The 19,393-nt window shown below is 41.9% G+C and overlaps 5 protein-coding genes and 1 long non-coding RNA gene across 10 annotated transcripts; 2 read left to right on the top strand and 4 right to left on the bottom strand.

The window, feature by feature from the left end:
* Positions 1 to 40: 40 nt before the first annotated feature.
* On the top strand, positions 41 to 1,755 carry LOC129594086 (vacuolar protein sorting-associated protein 37B-like). The gene is made up of 3 exons (XM_055490645.1): positions 41 to 733; positions 1,013 to 1,098; positions 1,398 to 1,755. The coding sequence occupies exons 1-3, from the start codon at positions 400 to 402 to the stop codon at positions 1,557 to 1,559; spliced, it is 582 nt and encodes a 193-aa protein (XP_055346620.1). The 5' UTR covers positions 41 to 399; the 3' UTR covers positions 1,560 to 1,755.
* Positions 1,756 to 2,062: 307 nt separating this feature from the next.
* Positions 2,063 to 3,932, bottom strand: LOC129594190 (dnaJ homolog subfamily B member 9-like). 2 transcript variants are annotated; one of them, XM_055490795.1, is made up of 3 exons: positions 2,905 to 3,932; positions 2,773 to 2,837; positions 2,503 to 2,625 (listed from the first exon to the last, which is right to left on the bottom strand). In XM_055490795.1, exons 1-2 carry the CDS (start codon positions 3,541 to 3,543, stop codon positions 2,787 to 2,789), a joined length of 690 nt encoding a protein of 229 aa, XP_055346770.1. In that variant the 5' UTR covers positions 3,544 to 3,932; the 3' UTR covers positions 2,503 to 2,625; positions 2,773 to 2,786. The 2 variants fall into 2 exon arrangements, with proteins under 2 accessions (XP_055346769.1, XP_055346770.1); XM_055490794.1 differs by lacking the exon at positions 2,773 to 2,837 and having other exon boundaries at positions 2,063 to 2,625.
* A 281-nt stretch (positions 3,933 to 4,213) lies between these two features.
* LOC129594077 (uncharacterized PE-PGRS family protein PE_PGRS54-like) lies at positions 4,214 to 6,096 on the bottom strand. Its single transcript, XM_055490636.1, has 2 exons — positions 5,504 to 6,096; positions 4,214 to 5,049 (listed from the first exon to the last, which is right to left on the bottom strand). Exons 1-2 carry the CDS (start codon positions 5,949 to 5,951, stop codon positions 4,499 to 4,501), a joined length of 999 nt encoding a protein of 332 aa, XP_055346611.1. The 5' UTR covers positions 5,952 to 6,096; the 3' UTR covers positions 4,214 to 4,498.
* Positions 6,097 to 6,881: 785 nt separating this feature from the next.
* Positions 6,882 to 9,950, bottom strand: LOC129594078 (uncharacterized). The gene is made up of 4 exons (XM_055490638.1): positions 9,917 to 9,950; positions 9,690 to 9,734; positions 8,754 to 9,421; positions 6,882 to 7,911 (listed from the first exon to the last, which is right to left on the bottom strand). The coding sequence occupies exons 3-4, from the start codon at positions 9,345 to 9,347 to the stop codon at positions 7,165 to 7,167; spliced, it is 1,341 nt and encodes a 446-aa protein (XP_055346613.1). The 5' UTR covers positions 9,348 to 9,421; positions 9,690 to 9,734; positions 9,917 to 9,950; the 3' UTR covers positions 6,882 to 7,164.
* LOC129594075 (BTB/POZ domain-containing protein 2-like) lies at positions 9,911 to 18,319 on the top strand. 4 transcript variants are annotated; one of them, XM_055490634.1, is made up of 12 exons: positions 9,911 to 10,535; positions 11,442 to 11,640; positions 12,345 to 12,473; positions 12,581 to 12,740; positions 13,047 to 13,225; positions 13,644 to 13,779; positions 13,885 to 14,069; positions 14,166 to 14,400; positions 14,482 to 15,753; positions 15,818 to 16,081; positions 16,475 to 16,641; positions 16,890 to 18,319. In XM_055490634.1, the coding sequence occupies exons 2-9, from the start codon at positions 11,456 to 11,458 to the stop codon at positions 14,668 to 14,670; spliced, it is 1,398 nt and encodes a 465-aa protein (XP_055346609.1). In that variant the 5' UTR covers positions 9,911 to 10,535; positions 11,442 to 11,455; the 3' UTR covers positions 14,671 to 15,753; positions 15,818 to 16,081; positions 16,475 to 16,641; positions 16,890 to 18,319. The 4 variants fall into 4 exon arrangements, with proteins under 4 accessions (XP_055346609.1, XP_055346608.1, XP_055346610.1 ...); XM_055490633.1 differs by having other exon boundaries at positions 11,390 to 11,640; XM_055490635.1 differs by having other exon boundaries at positions 9,912 to 10,535; positions 11,471 to 11,640.
* Positions 15,300 to 16,317, bottom strand: LOC129594079 (uncharacterized). Its single transcript, XR_008691156.1, has 2 exons — positions 15,672 to 16,317; positions 15,300 to 15,600 (listed from the first exon to the last, which is right to left on the bottom strand). It is a non-coding gene; the product is annotated as an uncharacterized LOC129594079 (long non-coding RNA).
* Positions 18,320 to 19,393: the final 1,074 nt, after the last annotated feature.

Below are 19,393 nucleotides of genomic sequence, written 5' to 3'. Positions count from 1 at the left end.
CTATAGAATTCGAGTAGCCTTTGAAATTTGAATGCTTAGGAAAATTTTGGAATGTTTCTGATTTCAGTGTCAGAATACTTTCATTCATATATTATACTGCTTTTTTGAAGTTTATTAAGATTGAGTTTGTTTTTATTGTTGAGCATAGTTCCATATTTAATTAAGCATAGTATGGCAAGATTATTCGACCACTTTATGAACCGACGGCATAACGATTGATTGAACCGCAAATAGACAACAGTCACTAATCCGGTTAAGTGTTTATTTTAGTTTTATCCATCTCGTCCTAGTTTCTTGTTGACGACACACAGCAGTATCTGACCGAGTATTTGTGAACGATTCTGGCTTTGCTCAGTAAATCCCGGGTTTGTTCGTTGCTGAAATTCGTGAATTCTTGAAATGGGAACAAATCGTACGGTCACATCTCCGCCGAGATCATATGCGGACATGGCTAAACAGCTGGACTGCTACGACACCCTGAAACATCTGTCCAACGAGGAACTGCGTCAGCTTGTGGATAATGAGGAACGCGTGCATTCCCTCGTACTGGACTCTGCGGATTTGATACGACTATCCGACCAAAAACAGGAGATAATAGCGGAAAACCTGAGCATGGCGGAGTATAATCTCGCACGCGAAAGGGAATTGCAGGAGGCACGGGAACGCCTGTATCGCTCTCATCTTGTTCTCGGTGATAAACAACAGGAATACGAGCAAACCAAACGCCAACACGGTAAGTGCACAAGGGAACGGTAACCAGTAAAACAGACAGCCTAAGTTTATACTTGATTTAATTTTCATCTCGATTTATACTCGATTAAATTTTTTATTTTTCATCAACTTTAATTTTCATCGACTTCTTCAACTTTTCATAAACAAATGCTTAGTTCTTAATAAAGCATTCCAATACATGCGTCGATATCACACTAAATGCTGTGTGTTGCGAGTTCGTGTACGGTGTACAATAACAAACATTTCGTTGATATTTTAATTTAGATATTGAAATTTACAGATGCTGTCGTGGGAGGTCCGTCAAGCCCTGATCTGCTTTTGGATAATTTGCGGATTCTGGCAGCGAATGCCGATAGTGATTCTGAAGTTAGTCGTCTTGTGGCCTGCATTACTGTGTATATGTCCATAATCCATATCGTATAGATTTAGGATTACACACTTTGCGCAGTTTTGCATTTGCTGTCTTGCACGTAATTATTTGCATGAAGTGAAGTTTGGATTACTAATTTACTATACTTCAGTACTCGTATTGCTTGTTTTGTTTCAACTTGGTACAGTACTCAAACTTAATCTTAGTGCATGTTAGTTTAAAGTTTTCGGCGAAAAAAAATGTTTGAAACTGTTCCACCTTTCTCACGACTGTCACGAGTATACTTTTTTGACAGAGAATGGCTCAAGAATTTGTGGATGGAGAAAAAACCATTGACGCATTTCTGTTGGAATACATCCCGAAACGAACGGAAGTCCATGTCCGAACGATAAAAGTCGAAAAGTTTAACCGGTATCTCCGCGGTGGATCTGCAAACAGTCAACAGACGTTTTATTAATGACAATTATAAATACACATGATTCTGATGACTTCTTTTTGCGTTTTCTTTGTCGATATGTTGGTCACAAGTTTTACATACATGGCATAAGCAGCTCCATGATTTTTCCATTTTTGATGTGTTTTTACTTTTCAAAACTTCCTTCTATGCAATAGTTCTGATTTCTTTTGTTTTGATGTAGAAGTATCATGCGTTGTGCAGGCATTATGAGGTGATTACTATTTCGTCAAATTCCCCGGATAAAGATCAGTATTATGAATTAGAAGTATGTATGGAGAGTCTAAGAGATTGTCGTCGTTTTTAGAAGTCAGTTCACAAGTTTACTTTCCAATTCTCAGTATGATACACAATTATCTGCGAAACTCATACTAAGTGGTAAACTAGTAACGAAATCCAGGATATTTTCTTACATTCGTACGAAGTGTTTTTGACACTAGATATCTGAGAACTCTTATCAACAACATGAATAAACAAAAACCACCACTTTGTGATCACGGAGCAAGTTTCACAACTTTACTTTGTTACCTTTGAATTCATTTTTATTCGTTAGTCTTTGCACAACACTGCATATTTAAAATGCATCAAATTCCCATGTACCGCATTTATTGTTATTCTGATCAGATGCCATCATGCTTCAAGCATCCCTATCACCGAAAAATACAGACATCACAGAGCCGGTCCTTAATCAAGGATTTGGTACAGCGGTTTCCTGTGTGTTGTTCCGCTGTCCATCATCGTTCTGCTCCTGAATAACTACTCTGGAAGAGTTATTAGTGTTCCCGTGATGTCGCTGGATCACCTCCTCGCGCATCAACCGCATTCGCCCCATATGTTCCCTTTCCCAACGCTCCCTTTCCAGACGAATGCGGACCCGGTCGTCCGGCGTGAGCATCTCGTTGATCGTTGCATCGAACATTACAATCATCATGGACATGAACAACATCGCCATGATTAAAAGCCGCCACCGAACATTCGACGTCCTCAGTGTTTCGGAGAACTGCTGGTATCGTAAATACTCGTTCATTTCGCGCCAGCGCTGTTCGTTATACGCTCGCGCCCTTGTATCCTGCAAAGTGCACTTTTTACTAGAAAGAATGTCATGTACAGTTAAGAACAATCGGCGCTAAGAAAACTTAAAATTTAAATATAAGAAAAAACGCAATTGCAAATATTTACAGAGATCTGCCCACAAGTTTTTTAAAGAAATTCTTACTTTTGGCATTTTATTTACACCCAATCAGTATCTTCGAGCATTTCCTGATTGTCCCCTCGAAACGCCTACATTTCGAGAATGGAACAGTTACATCTACCCATTACAGTACACAGCAGATCGAGATTGTCCTACCTGGTAATGTTGTCGATAAAATTCGTCGTAATCGTAATATTCCGTCTTGCCCGTGGGCGGTGCCGCGCCTTTCCTTCTCCCGAACGCCTGCGCCCGGAACTGCCGATAGCGTTCTTCAAAATCGTTGAAGTCCGTCTCCGTGTACCGATTGCGCTGTCTGGCGGCTGATCCCGACTGATAGGAGGTATCTGTCGTGGTGTGTCCACCCCGCAAATTCGTATCGTAGGTCTCGCGAGATTTCGTGTTGCCCAGTATTTCGTAGGCTTCGGTAATCTCGCGGAATTTCTTGACGGCATCGCCCGCCTGATTGATATCGGGATGATACTGTTTAGACAGTTTGTAATAGGCGGCTTTAATATCCGCCGGACTGGCCTGCTGATTGATCTCCAGGACATCGTAGAAATTCCTGGCTCCTGGCGATCTGGACACGAAGCGTCGCGGTTGTATGAAAATCACGCCACACAGCGATGCACGGGGCTGCGTGGGGAATCGTGAGCAACTCGTAAAATGCCTGGCTGGTATTATGTCCGTGCTGGTGATAAAACGAACTTTATGAACAAAACCTCCAGCCAATTTCAAAGATGTGCTGTGGAAGGGCCAACAGAAGATGTGCCTGTATGGCATCCGAACCAGATCCATAACTTACAAAAACTGTTCGAGCAATTACAGTCAATGTACTCGCACGAGTAGCGTCACGTCGACGCTCGAGATGCAATGCCCTCCAACTTCACATTCTACAAATTCCCGACTTCCTTCCGAAATTCAATAAGATATCCACCGGGCACACTTGCATGAATCGCAGCAGTTGTTCGCGCCCAGCTGATCCAGATTCCAAACTGTAGTACAGTCTGTACACATATGCACAGTGTGCAGGTGACACACTAGGTGTTCAAAACGCAAAAGACGTATAACGCAGCTCTACAATAAGCCTTTTTTTAGTAAATATGAGAACATTTTCGTCAATGAAAAACATAAAAAAGCTGTCAATGTACAATGTAAGAATTCTAGAATCTACACAAAATTTTGGTTCAAGCATTGAAACACAGCCAGTCTGTTTCAGACTTTCAGTCAGCATTCCTCGTCCCGGGGTAGTAGCACTAGCCACCCTTGGAGGAATGTCTGCATATGTACGCTGGATGTCTTTAATGGTTAATCTTACGAGTTATGATCGTATGATTTTTTATCCACCATAAATTTGTGCAGAAAGAAGTCTTCGAAATAAAAATGCAAAAGAAATCAGTTTTTTGTTTGCTGGCAAATGGCTGTGAATTTATTAAGAGCAAGAAAGCGAACTGGTAAGTTATGTAGCTTATGTTACTAATTGTACTTTTGTTACACCAGTACACAAGTTGTGTATATTATACAACGTAGTAAGTTCGGTAAATGTTGTGCTTCCATTTCTTAAAGATTTGAGAAGAGATATTTAACAAAGACATTCTAGAAAAAATGAGAAATGTGTTATGCCAATGAAAAACCTGCAAGAGAGCATTTGCAATGGAAACTGAAACACCGAAGCAGAAGAAAACATAACTATTCCTGAAATTATTCCTGTGCCATACATATTCATACATACGAAGGAGAAATTACAAAACAATCACATATCACCCGCACCGCGCCCCATTTTCCCCGCCTCCGCGCCGCCAACAACCGCGGCCGGTTGCATTCTCATAAACTGCTGACCACCTGCCGGCGGAACTGCACCCGGGGACATTTTTATCCGATCGCCCCCGTCTAAACTGGTTACACCCACTTTCTCCATTGCCGCTCCATTGCCGCCGGCCACATTGACGGCTGCCGTTGCGGACGTGTCCAGCTCACTGGCCTGCAGCGCACTGGATGACCCACGTAGCATTCCGCCCCGACCGCCACCACGACGACCGCGGCCGCGGCGTCCCCCACGTAAACCGCGCGTTGGATAACTGTTCATGTTAGACTGCATTTGGTGGTTAGCTGGGTACTGCTGGTTAGCAGTGTCGTTCAGACTGTATGACTGGTTTTGGTAATTCACTTGTGCCTGATAGTCTTGGTTGTCCGCGCTGTTGCGATATTGCTGGTTTCCGCCGCGGCCGCCTCGTCGGCCACGCCGTCCGCGACTAGACGTGGCTGTACTGGACATCTGGTAATTCTGTCCGCTGGTCTCCCAATCTGGAAATTCTTATGATAGTCAAGAATATTAGGATCTAGTGCATCGCAAAATTTTTAATTTCTATACGAGCAGACCGCCAGCAAATATATATTGTATATGTATGTGTGGCAGTTTACTGTATACAGGAATAACAGGATTATTGGCTAATAATAGACTCATTAATATTCAAAAGTAATCAAATGAATTTTTGTTATTATAAATAATTACATGCAACTATCAACAGGGTGAGTGCTTAATCTTAAAATTTCGTAAACTCAAGTAAGGACATCGTCTAAACGTTAGCAAGTAAGCATGCTCGTGTAAAGTTATCCACAGTTACTTTAAAAGTTATTGTAAAAGTAAAAAATTCTTTTTGATGACCTTTCAGCACAAAAGCCAAGTACGGATCTCGTAGCAAAACAGTCATCACAAAAGAATCCAAGATTACCACACAGTATAAAACCATCGATTTACCGTTATTGTTCGCGCCGTTCGCAGCTGCATCTCCCTGGTAACCGGCGTTGTCCTGCGAGTAGACCACGGTGCCCTGCTGGTACACGGCCTGTCCATTCGGCGCATACTGCCGTCCAGTCTGCTGCTGATAAGCCCCATCATAATGCTGACCTTGCACAGACGTTGCATCCTCGCCCTCTCCTTCCTGCACTCCTGCAGCACGGTATCGGCGGTTATTCTGGAAGCGGCCCCGTGGGAAACGCGCCCTCTCTACAATGATCTCCTGGTTCATGAAGGAGCTGCTGTTCAGGGCGTTGACGGCGGCCTGTGCCGCCTCGTTGTCGTACATGGCCAGGAAGGCAAAATCGCGTATGGCCGTCACACGTGATACACATCCATACTGCTCGAAAAGCTGCAGCAGCTCCGAGAGACGGTAGCCGTTGGGCAGACTGCCGACGTACAGGCGCATGATAATCAATTGCCGTCGTGGGGCGCTGCTGGCGTTACAGTACGCGTGGGAGCGTCGAGAGAGAAAGGCGAATTACAAGTAGGTAGTCACGATACGCTGTCTCATTTGAATGAATTCGCTTGCTGAATTACATTTTGATGGTGTCGTTTGTATAGTTGCCGGGAGACGTATCGTTTCCATAAGGCATCCATAATTTCGGGTACTCGAGCGTCAGACGCAGCTAAATTTCAACAAAAACTAACAATAAGTACCTAAGTAATTACTTGCTTATTGATATATAGATATTATATTGCACAGACTCAAACAAACTTAATTTTTTACCTTAAACAGCCTTAAAGGGAAGGATCGAACTGCGAAAAAATATTGTACTTACTGACAGCTGAGCAAAATCACTTACTTACACAATTTATTAATGTTAAATTAAATTATGAGATGTAGCGTAGAATCCTTCTTAGATTTTCAACAGCTCGTCTCAGCACTTTCGGCACAAAAACGTAGTACAATTCTAAAATTTCTTAACTTTCAAGTTCTGGTAGTGTTGTGCGTTCAATAAATTTTGTTTTCGTCGGCGAGACGAACGAAAAACCGTTTCACTGCACGACACTGGAGGAAATAAATCCATGCATGCAAATTGCACGAAAACCAAGTATCTGTATGTACAAGTACAGTACATTGGTATGTACTAGCTGGTACCAGCTGGTATGTACTGGTAGAATCGCTGTTTTACGTTTAACAAGTCCAGTCTTTTTAACCAGAACATCAAAGAAAAGAAAAACTAAACCTTATTCTTACGCTTAATTTTTTAAATTAAGTACAGTACTTGAGCATTATTGAGCACAACACATACAGTATCGTTAGGTTGTAAAGTTTAGGTGCCATTGTTTAGTAGCGGCATTGGCCAGTCACATGGTTAATTCTTTTTGAGATCAATAACAGAAAAATAATATGTTTATTTACAGTTACAAAGGCGTTACAAGCAAGCTCCAAAAATTTTACTTCGGGAGAAATATCCGGAAGCTACAGTGACAACTTGGTTGTACACAAGATTAGAGTCTGTAATTACACAATATGTTGTTACAACAAAACTATGCGCGCGCAAAAGTATTCTGGGGATATAAGAAGCCGCTCTAATATCCCAGTGTTTACAATCAAGCTTACTACACCAACAGCTCGTATTACAGAATCCCAGTCAACTGGAACCGGGAATTTTCTTTCACCGGCTTTCTTTGATTGGTAATTTAAGCGGCGTGTTTTTTTCCGTCATATTGACTTGCCGCTGCGCTCCAGCAAGCAACAAACGCACTAATTGAGCAAATTTACGTAATCCGTGATCCGCAGGAATGCCATACAATGCGGCGATAGTCGTGAATCGGCTGTAAACTGTTAACGCAGCAATTCGCAAGCACTCAATAAGCGGCCGGGGATTATCCACGAAATCCACCCTATCCGGGCCAATTACACGAATATCCGCCATAACAACCTCTTGCTCAATTATTTCACATTTCTTTTCGCTGCTCACTCTGTGTCCACCTTTGCTCACACCGGCGACCATATTGCTCTGCTTGAGAGTATCCGTTAGTGGCATAAAAAATTCCCCGCCCGCAATTATTACATTATCACACAGTTTATAGTAAGTCGGCTTGGCAGGCCGATCGGAATCGTTATGTTTATACACATCGCTCTTTTCCCCTTCCGGCACCGGCACCGTCATCCCTAATCCAGCCTCATTACGCTGATTGTGGTACTGCGGAGGGGGGCGCGGTGTGTGGCATATCCAGATATCTTGCTTGCTGGCCGATGTGCTGCTCGTATTCGGCGCCGGTGCTGCACAGGCGTCCTGCAGCGTTTGATCCCAGATGGTCGGTGTGCGGGGCCGGGATGCCGGCTGCCGCTGGGTTTCTTCGGGGCACAAGCGCACTAGGGGCTCGCTCTTGGATGCCGGCACTAAAGTCACTTTACTCTGCAATATCAGCCCATTGCACAGATTGAATTAATTGACAGCAAGCGGTCCCACGCACGTAGCGTATACGGTCGACTTATTAACAATAAATCGATGCTAATATGATTTTCTTTACTAGGGTAGTAAAGCTTTTACTGTTGCCAGTGTCGAACGGCTCAAATTCGATACTGTGCACTGCCTTTGGTTGTTCAAGATAAGAAGTAAACAACTTATGTCATACTTCAACCTCTTAAAAAATGATCTTTTACACTGTTATGTAACATTTAAAATCGTGAGAATATTTAAAATTTTAACATACTCTTACAAAGACCAATTCGCACTACAGTATTCGTCCAAAACCGTGTCCTGCAGCATCAAAGCAGCCGTTGTCAGCTAACTGCACCACTTTGAAATGCTGATTGGTTTAACTTTAACCTTACTGCGACATACGAAGTTTTGTTCATCGGCAAAAAGTTTACGGCAAGATTAGCGAAATAAATGTATCATATCAAAATTTGTATCACGAAACTTTATAAAGACAACAGCAAAACCTTATTGTACTTACGTATTTTATAGCGCAAAACAAAAACTACCGTTCTCGAATTTCAGGTAGTAAATAATAAAAATATTATGTATACCACTAACTATTAAGTAAGTAATGAAATACGCGGTGCACCATATTACAGACTAATAAAAGTTTATCAGTTTACGTTTGCTATTGAAAAACAAATTTTTATAATGTTGTGCAGAAAGCATTTTATAAGAATTACTCATATAAAAAATGTAGAAACTGCGCGTACTATTATAAATACTTAACAGAAAAGTGTCGTATGCACTCCCTTGTGTCTGTAAAGCAGACATACCGTATTTGTCACTTCGCTTATTTCCGGGATACTATCTTTCTTTCTTTCCCGACTGGGACTTCGGAACCTCAATATCGCATTAAGCACATCCTTTCCGGCACTTCCGGTCGTAGCTGCTCTCTTTCTAAAGCCATTACCATTATCATTACCGTTCCGCTTGCCCCCAAGCAATTCCGCCGCATCTAGCTGCATCCATACATCCACCGCGGCCCTCTTCTTCCTCTCCGCATTCAGACTGGTCCGCCGGGCCTCTCCGCTTAGATGAAAGAAATGCAACAGCTTCTCCCCGGCACTATTGGCGCGTTTGCGCTGGACACGTGTCTCATCAAGAAAGGCCAAACTCCTGCGGCGCGATTCATTACGCACCCATTCTGGTATTTCCGGCTCGGGGCTGGGAGTTTTCTGGGGAAGAGAGAATTCGCCATAACCGCGAAGGGCACCGTTGAAATACGTGGAAACATCGGGCGATAAAATGTCAACGCTTTTCGATACAGAACGGGACTGAAGTAAGGATTCTCCACTCGCATACGCACTGTCGGACTGAATTAGCGTTAAAGAAAAACATGGTGAATTTCGCCGCTCGGTAACTGGCATCTTTGGCTGGGAAAATTGGCCAGCTAATATTAATCGTCGTTTGCATCCAGCGTCAAGCGGTGTAGATAAAATTCCTTCAATACATCAAGTCAAATATCACAGATTAGTTAGTTCAGTCTGTGAACATTTATGAATGCTTCTGATTGTCATCGATTGCGGTAGACACAATTCATCAAACAGACAGCCACTAAATGTCAGAATTTAACGAATCCTTATGTCAGTGCACGGAAACAAAAAATGCCAGCGCACGTATAAACTCAATGGGGGAGAGTTGCGTCAATCAATAGCGGCGGGCTTGTTGTGTGTTTGCAAGATTGCTTATAATATTTTATATTGACGTACCAACAGGCAGTAGCCAATGGGGTACTGAGTACAAACGTCGTGAAACTGGAAAAAAATACCGCAGACTGCGTTATCATGCTTCCAATATTTTCAACAGACACAGAACTTCAGATAAATATATTTTTCTATAAGACGTGGCGTCCCATCGATTGGATTTAAATCGACCGACATGACCATGGTTTTCATGAAAATATTTTGCTGTGCTGAACAAACCTATACTATTGCACCTGGAAAAAACGGGTTTGCCAAATCGATGCTGGATAGGCACTATGTAAAAATGGAGGCGTGATCAGTAACCGTAGCAAATCTATACGTAGTTCCATTTGGTGCGAAAAACACTTAACGTACAATATCTCCACAGTGCATTATGCGCTTAATAATGAAATGAATTAGCGGCCTTTTCATTAATGGCTTTATGATACTGAAATAACCTGTAATCTATTGAATAAAAGCCTTACAGATAAGCGTTTAAGAATATATTTTTTACAAATGGATACATACGATAACGGTTTTTCCTGGACCCTTATCGTAACGGTGTCAGTTGTGATTTATTCCGCCTACACCAGCAATGACCAAGCGCATACACTCGACCGATCCGGTTGACGGGCGATATTCACCGGAAATAAATCCTTTTCTAAGCACCCTGCAAGTGGAATACCACACCACGGAAAAATCCATGCTGAAACAGGTTTCCAGTTAGCCGACTGCGCAGTACATACTACGCACTACTTGTACAACTCGCAAAGAGGTGGTTTAGCTAATTTGCGCGATCGGCATAATTACACGATTTTGCAGCTATACCGGCATGTTTTGGTTCCCCACAATAGCCAAGAAACAACACAACCGGTAGGCATTTGCTAGTTTTTTTTCATACAGTACATACATATAAGAGTAGCTCATGGAAAGTAAACTCACCGCATTCATGGTAATTTTGCCCAGTTTTGTTCAAGTTAAATTATTGCTTGATTAATTTCCTTTTCCTTACTTATGTGCCAACGACAGAAAACTTACTTTATCAGTTATGTGTAGGCGTGCCGAAATGTTAGGCGTGCCGAAATATGGAACAAAGAATGCCTTTTACCTTGCTGTTAGCGATTAATTAACATTACCTACATTCCTACAAGCTATGTACGATGCACACATTCAAATTTAAGTTTCACAGAAGTAAACGTACTTAGAATATTTCAAATGCTTTCATGCCCAGTAAGATTATGATGGATCATAAATTTACAGGAAAATTTCAAATTATGCCTGCATGTCTAAGTGCACCCCCGTCCTCCGTTGTCCTTTCAATAACAAAGTGTTTGAACGTGCATGAGTGCTTGATCTTGTTGTCGAAAAACATTAACCGTAACAAAATGATACACGGCAGCGTTGGCGTAAAAAAAGAGCAGTGACGTAGACATTTTTAATCTCGTATCCGGCTCCTTTAGACTGTCAGAACGCGTTTACCTGGTACCGACTCTATTTCCGTTCTATTAATAGCATTTAAATTAAGGTGTCAAAAGTGATTGGTAAGCTACTAAGCTTAACTGATTTGCTAAAGAGTCCATAATGCATCAGCTGCTTTGTGTGTTCGGTTTCACATTGCATTTAGTCACGTTATGCATTTTGCGTAATTACCGGCACGTACGCCATACGCATTATATTACAATATCTGGTCCCCAATGAAACATAATAGTTAATATCCTCCCATTTAGCACCGCTATACAGTATACTCTGCACAGCTAATGGGCATAATGGGGGCTGTAGCGGATGACGAATCTATGGATTACCTACAGGATGACGACCAAACACAGCTTCCACTGGCGTCGCCCGAACCACCCGGCTGGCAACGACATCAAGCCGGCTTCTTAGATCGTGGCAGATTCCTAATGGAGAATGAGGTGCTTAGCGATGTGGTCTTTGTTGTGGGAAAAGGGGTCATCAAGCAGGAGATTCCAGCGCACAAGTGAGTTCCACAATAGCATCTTGGAAACCTACTGTCATACTCCATAAAACGGAATTACCTGATAGACGCATGCTTCATGACCGAACACAATTACTTCCGTGGCTAACAAGAACCACTACGGTCAGTTCATGTCGGAAAAAGCTGTCAGACACAAAAAACTGAAAAAGCATAAAATCCTTTCACCGTTATCTGTGCTGAGAAGTGACAAGTTAGAGTGTGACCCTTAACCAGCCCAACCTAACGGGAAAAACCTACTCTTGCCTATACGAGTAGGTTTTTATCTCGTAATAAATAATTATCTCGTACCGTTATAATTATGCATATTGTGGTAAGATGACTGGTGACCCTTCACCAATTAATCGAATACACATTGTATTAGGTGTGTATTTAAAATTGTCTTTGGCTTAAATTAAGCGTAAATTAAGCGCCGTTTAATTAATGCGTACAATATCTACCAATTGTAAAAAATACGTACCGACATAATATATTATCGTTGCCTTATCCTATGATTGCATTATATTAACGTTAAGTATTGTACTCTGTTATTCTGATTATTGACATATTCTGTTATTGTGCGGCATGTATCGGTGGCATTTCATAAGTATATTACACGTACCCTAATTACTACTTCTATAGTCTCTGTAAAGAACTAACTACATGTAAGCAGCAAAATAAAGCCCGTAATGCCTAGTTTTTTCCCATAGATTTATTTTGGCCATGGGAAGTCCAGTCTTCGAAACGCTTTTCTACGGACCCATTCGGCAACTAGCCGCCGACGGATCTGACCTTCGCATACCTGACATCGAACCAGACTCGTTTCGTAACCTTTTACGGTAAATTTAGCAAATAACGCTTGCATGGTCTAGCCGAGCGTGTTCTATTTTAGCTAACCTTGGCATCGATGTGTCTAATGAAAAAGTTATTCATGCTACCGTTGCAGGTATCTTTACACGGACGATGTCACCGGGATTAACGAGGATACCGTTCTCTCCACGCTACATGCTGCAAAAAAATACGATGTGCCACAACTGAAAAATGCATGCTTGCAGTTTATGAAGCAGAACATTCGCTGCGATAATGTGTTTGCTGTGTTAGAACAGGTAAAGTAGAAATACCGCTTTTATAAACTGATATTAGTAAGAGCCTTATAATTTATTATGGGAGCAGTGCAGGTATATCAAAACAAAATTACCCGTAAATATACGTTACACGACGCATGTCATTATTTTATGAGAAAGAAAGAGATAATACCAGTAAAGTCATCAAGTACACAACTTCAAGCTATCTATATTTTCTGTTAATTCTAATTTAGACTGTAAACATTGTGTGATCGAAATTTTTGGAAATAAAAGTAATGAAGTACTGTAGTGTTCTTATGTTTATAGAATAGCTTTTCTGAAACATAGGCTCAGTCAACGGAAGAGACAGACCTCATTGCGCAGTGTCTGGAACTAATTGACCATGAAGCATTAGCTATAGCGAACTCGAATGAATTTCTGGACATCAACTTTGAAACCCTTCTACTGATTTTTGAGAGAAGTACTCTGGCCATAAAGGAGATCGATTTGTTCAATGCACTGGACAGGTAAGAGGCGCTCCCTTTACTGTAACTGCCGTAAATGTAATAAAGTACTACGTGCAAATTGCCTATATCGACACCGTTTACGCGCTCAGCCCATATGCTAAATCCTCAAGAATACTGGTAACAGTCCAACATTAGATCAGGCGAATGCATTTACGAGCATAACCGTGCGTTGGACTACAAAATATACTGCTGCTTCAGAACTGCTTTTCCCATAACTTTTCTGCCTGTCTGCGATAGCGGTGACCAAGATTTGGTGCTCGATAAAATTTTCGATATAACATACTTTACTATGCATGTATTCTGTTACAGCTAGCTTCTCAAACACTGCCGGTATTGCACTCGGCCGCAAGGCCGAGTGCTGTAAACTCTAGGAAGTTCACTCGTTTAGATTCAAATAATTACCGTTAATTTGTCTAAGATGGGCTACCAACGAATGTAACCGGCGCGGATTTCCGGTAGAAACGCCCAATAAACGCCGCATAATCGGTAAAGCCATCTACGAAATTCGCTTCCCATTGATGAGCGTTGAAGAGCTAGCAAATGGGCCGGTACAAGTACGCATAAAACCTCTGTTCCATAGCGACCCTTTCAATTTTCCGCACTCAACGATTTGACCACTAAATCGCATTTGACCATTTCATATATTTATTTCATCGAAGAGTGGAATTCTTCGGCCGGAGGAAGTCAAAGATATCTTTCTCTACTTGTTCGCCGAAGACAAACCGGAAATCGCCTTCTCCGCTGTACCCCGGCTTCCGGCTAATAAAAGCGGTCCGTATACGGTGGAAAGATTTGCGGAAGCCGGCGGATCGTGGGGTTACGGAGGCGGAGCTGATTCAATTCAGTAATTAAAATTTAACCGTTTTCTGCAGAAGTATTCGCTGACTTGAATTGCTTTGATTGTTATCTTGACAAAAACCCTAAGAAATTTATTTTGAAGATTTGTCTCCGATCATGATGTAAGACTGCAAGGTTGCGGCATATATGGCACTAGCGACGGCCCAGGTCGGCACGTGATTAATTTGAAGGTTCTCAAAGCAGATGACAAGAAAGTCTTGCGCGAACAAGAAACTGTTATTGTGTCCGACGGGTCGCGATCGCCTTATCGCATCCCATTAACTGAACCTATTATTGTTAAAAGCGGCGTCCCGCATATTGTCACCGCCCGCATCGAAGTATGCACTTACACAACAAGGCAGTTTTTAGTCCAGAGAAGGTTTTACCGTTGAATGTAATATTGCTGTGCATTTCATTAGGGTCCATCGTCGTTCCGCGGTGCAAAAGGAGCAAAGAAGGTGGCGGTGAAAGTGGAAAAATTCCATACAATGTCGTCAACACCGTCGCAGTCACAATACGAATTCTCTTTTACGGAGTCACCTTTCAGCGAAAATGGCACCTCGGTTCAAGACGGCCAATTGCCTCTACTAATTTTCAGTCCAATTTAATGACAAACATATGTCTTCAATAATATTTAAGTGATTTCAAAATATTCGGTTTACATTATAGTTTTTATGCTGTGTTGTTGGACTTTGCTGTGGCTACATGGTTAGTAATGTTAACGCTCCTCTACGGCGACGCCGTGATTCGAGTTTTTCATCGTTGATGTGGACGTCGTAAACGAGGTCGCCCTTGCATGTACAGTACACATAGGCCTTGTAATAATACGGGTACATAATTGCCCGCCACCACCCTTTCATGGGTAATTTATTAGCTTGCGCAAAGACGCTCAAAAATTTAGGTTACAAAGAGTCGTTGCCGGTTTTTGATTGTCTGTTTACGTCTTTGGAAAAACATTCAATGTCTTCTGGCTAATGTCGCTAGACTAATTACTTCATCCCGCTAAACGCTGACTGATGCGTTAAATTTAGCTGCGAAACGATGCAGCGAGAGCATTCGTTGCCGAACTGGAGAACTGAACACGTTAAAGCGAGATTTTGGCGACAAGTAATGTTTTACACTGCTGTAGAATGCGGATATTTTTAACCTCTGTGCCGATCGGGAATAATATTCACGTCAATTATGTAGCAGATTCACTGTGAACGGTCCCGACAAACAGCAAATCGCCTGTTTACGATGAACTATGACGACGTTTTTATTGCTGGCGAACGCCTCGTTAAAAACACTCTTCATCATGATATTTCAGTTAAAAACCAAACAATTTTGAACCCTGGTACGCTAGAAAACGTTTGAAATGCAGATAACATGGATTCTGTAGCATCCGGTAATGCCTCGGTGCACATTCTGGAGGACAGTTTCTTGGATGAACTCCACATCGGGTCCAGTGAGTGGTGGTTAAAACATGGCGCACCGTTGATTTTGCTGGCGTTTGGCATCTTCATCGGATTACTGGTGAACACGCTCCTGCTGTGGGTCATCTGCAAAAGCCACAAACTGCAGACGACACAAGATATCCTCATTGCTAATAATTGTGTCATATTACTCGTACAGTCGCTGATTATCATTCCGTGGATGGTTAGTTTTCGTGTTACGCGGATCTGGTATTTCAGTCCCAGCTGGTGCCTCTTCTCGTGAGTTATTCAAGATTCTGTGATATTCTCAAGCATTTTTGAAATTCTTCATGGGGCATTGTAGGTTGTTTGCGGAAGAGGTCATGTCGGGTGTCTTTTGTATGAATCTGCTCGGATTGGCACTAAATCATGCCCGCATCGCCTTCTGGGTGGGATGCAAACAACGTGAAGTGATAAAGATTCTTCTGGTGATCTTCCCATGGGTCGTTGGATTATTCACAGCGCCGCGTTGGTTTCTGGACCGACAGATTAATATCGGGGAAAATCAGTGTGAGATGCACATTATCGCTGACGACTTCTACCATTGGTGTATGTTCGTGGCGCTTCGGTACGTAAAACTGAATGGATGGAGGTGTCTTGCGTTGTGATTGTATCATTACAACAGTTTTAATGAATTACCTTGTGCTCATTTTAGCAAGGTGAAGCTACACGTTTTGGTTAACCCTTTATTCAGTACTTCGTCTTTGATGCTTATAACATCTCCCTAACGTATGACCACGGTTTATGAGCGAAAGAACGAACAATAGATTATTACATGTACTTTAAAAATTTAAAAAAATTGTGTTTTGCACTTGATTTTATTATCCATTTCGCATTATTTATTATCATTTTATGTAAATCGATTTGCGCATCTCAGTGCACAACTCGTTCTACAAATGTACTGTAACTTGGTAATGATGAGCGTTACAGTCCCACTAATGCCGGCTTTTATGATCAAAAGGAACTATTTCGTTCCCATCGCCCTCACATTCGTGGTTCTGGCTCTTGTATCCGTCTGGGAATGGTATGAAAACCGCACCTCTCAAAAAAAATTTGGAGATTTAATAATCCAGTCGCTGACCGAAATGACGCCATGTATAGATGCAGCCGCACCATGTGCCAATCCAGGTATGTACTTACATACAATAGCTATGCAATAATACACATTTATACTCGTATATATTGTACAAATATATATTACTATATATATATATTATATATATTAGTATATTGTATATTACTGGATTGCGACACCCGACTCAGCCGAAACAAAACTCGTATGTCAAAATAACAGGTTTTAGCGCATACGAGTTACTGTAGTGCTTTGATATCACAAAATATCTAATTGTATCGTTCAGATGCATCTTGTCTCGTAGAACAAGCAGTCGCTCCGCGGGAGCGTTCTGACAGCACCGTCCCTGTGGTCAATCTTTCACGCAGCAAGTCCTCCACGTCAACTACCTCGTTGACCATTGTCCACCGGGCGAGTGCTCCAAACGAACACCTGCCCCTCTACACCCGAAGTGTCTCCGCACCGAGGCCCAGTCTTGTGGATTTTCTGTCGGAAGGGAAGCAGCCACTGTCCACAGTAATCGGCATGTTACTGGTGGCTGTCGTCTTTCCGGGACCGTACTACGCCATCAATGCCCTGGAAGGCTATGTGCTCAATGAAGATTTCACATACAAAATCAGCCATTGGGAGAGCGTCCTGGAGCTAAGTGTGTGGCTGCTGGACAGTGTGGTGTTCATGGTGCCGGTAGTGATTGTGCTGTGCAGTCGACGGTACCGGCGAGCGTTAAGTAGGCAGTTTGCCATCAGAAGTTCCAGTATACAACAAGGAAATTAGCTCATCATTGTTAGATACAAGTAGTCATGCTGAGGTCATAATAACATTACTTGGCTTTATAATACCTTTATTGAAGGTCGGCCGGTCAGCTTTCATTCCTTTTTTTGGATTGTATTAAACTTTCAGTTCACTGTAGGGACGCGTGTGCGCGACTTTGTTATAACGTCGACATAAACGCATTATTTACTTTGTATATGAGTTTACATGTGAGTCCTACATAATTATTATTATGTTTTCATCAAATACAAACTTCATATGTATGGTGAACACTTTTCTCAATTCTCCAAAATTTTGTTTCTCCAAATTTTTTTTATAGATGCTTGCATTGAATCGCAATGGGCATCCCGTACAATGCGTGCGCTCACAAATCCTGATATATTTATGTCATCATTGATCATTCTACCAATTTCTACGCTAAACAGCCAACTGGAGGCAAACTTTCTGTTCTGCGTCCGGTAAATTCAAAACTAAAGAAGCCGATATCGCACAAAACTTAAATGCGAAAGCTTTTATGCAAGGTGAGAATTAAGTTCAAAACGTTTAGATAAAAAATATCCACCGTGTGTAAAAGTTTGGATCGCCAATGCATCACAACACTATAAAATTTCTAATTGTGCAATCACTTATACCGGCAGACATCGGAAAATCCTAAAATAATGTAAGCGAACGATGTGCTTCATTATGGGCGATTATCGTTTTCAGGTTGAAACGACTTATGCAATGTTTTGATAGATTTTTGAGCCGAAAAGAAGAATTGGTCCAATCTGTATATTTTCTGCATCAGATGAAGGACCATCTGGATTCATCGAGCACTAGATCAAAGGGACATCTTGTCTTTATTGATGAGTGAGCACTACAAAATGTGAGATTTGTTCGGACATTGCAGGACAGTTAATGTTAACACCATCTTGGTTCCGCTTGGGCCTTTTCAGCACTCATTTCCCGGGCATTTCGTGCATGACTAATCGGTGTGATGGGAAGCCGTACAGCTATTGATCAGCATAAATCATAATCTTAGGGCGTGTGAGCTGTTGTGCTGATCTCTTTCATCCTTCCGTCACGGGGACACATATTATTGCCCATGCATATGTGATATGGAGACGGATTGCGCTCTGCATGTTGATCATGACACGGACGGAAGTCGGCATGCGCGAAGTGGATTAATAGCAACGCTATTATCAATAGCACAGAATATTGCACATTTGTAGCACAGAATTAGTACAAGTATACTTTGCTAGCGCTCCTCCAGTTTGTTAACCATATAACCCTTAAATTTTGTTACTCTACTGCTTTACGCAATATTTCGCTGCAGGGATGTATTTTCCCAATAAATTTTGCTTTGAAATACAAGGTCTCGGTTATTAATTTGCAAACAAACTACGCAAATTCAAAACTGAAAGCGAACATTCTATACGACAAAGAGGGATGTAAGGGGAAAAATGTACCTAAAAAGTCGGGTTTTTAGTGCAGTATATTAACAGAAACTGTCTTTTGGGAACAGGTAAAAACAAAAATTATCAGTATTTCTGCATGAGCGCTGAAAAGATTGATTTGATGAGTATCGGTTCCTCGAAACTGATGTAGCCCAAAGGTCAACCCATTATCAGCGGACCAGCACTTCCGGTGGTGTATGAGCCATTTTATGCCATGCCATCCTTCGTTCCCAAATGTACTTTTTTAAACAAGGCATTAAATTTGTCCAAGAGAGATGCCGTGCATTCTTGATGAGTTGCAAAACAACCCTCGGCTAAGAATCAATAAATTTAGTCTTCTCTATCGCCGACTGCGTATAGTGTCCTACTAGTACTGTATGCAGCCCATTCCTTCCTGAAAGGGGGGAAATGATCGAAAGAGTGTCTTGAACGGGCCACATGTCTACATCACTATTAACAAGCTCATTTACAAGCACTATTGCATCACTTTTCCCACTGAGAAATCACAAGTGCAGACTTCCGCAAGCCTGCTTCACCCAAACTTGCTTATATATGCGTCGTCTGGAATTATCTCGCAAACTTACGGATTCATGCAGCGCTT

The sequence above is a fragment of the Paramacrobiotus metropolitanus genome, unplaced genomic scaffold (genome assembly GCF_019649055.1).
Source record: "Paramacrobiotus metropolitanus isolate TYO unplaced genomic scaffold, Prichtersi_v1.0 Parri_scaffold0000066, whole genome shotgun sequence".
Lineage (NCBI taxonomy): Eukaryota > Metazoa > Tardigrada > Eutardigrada > Parachela > Macrobiotidae > Paramacrobiotus > Paramacrobiotus metropolitanus.
Note: the sequence above shows the minus strand (reverse complement) of the source record. Positions and strands in the feature narration are given on the sequence as shown.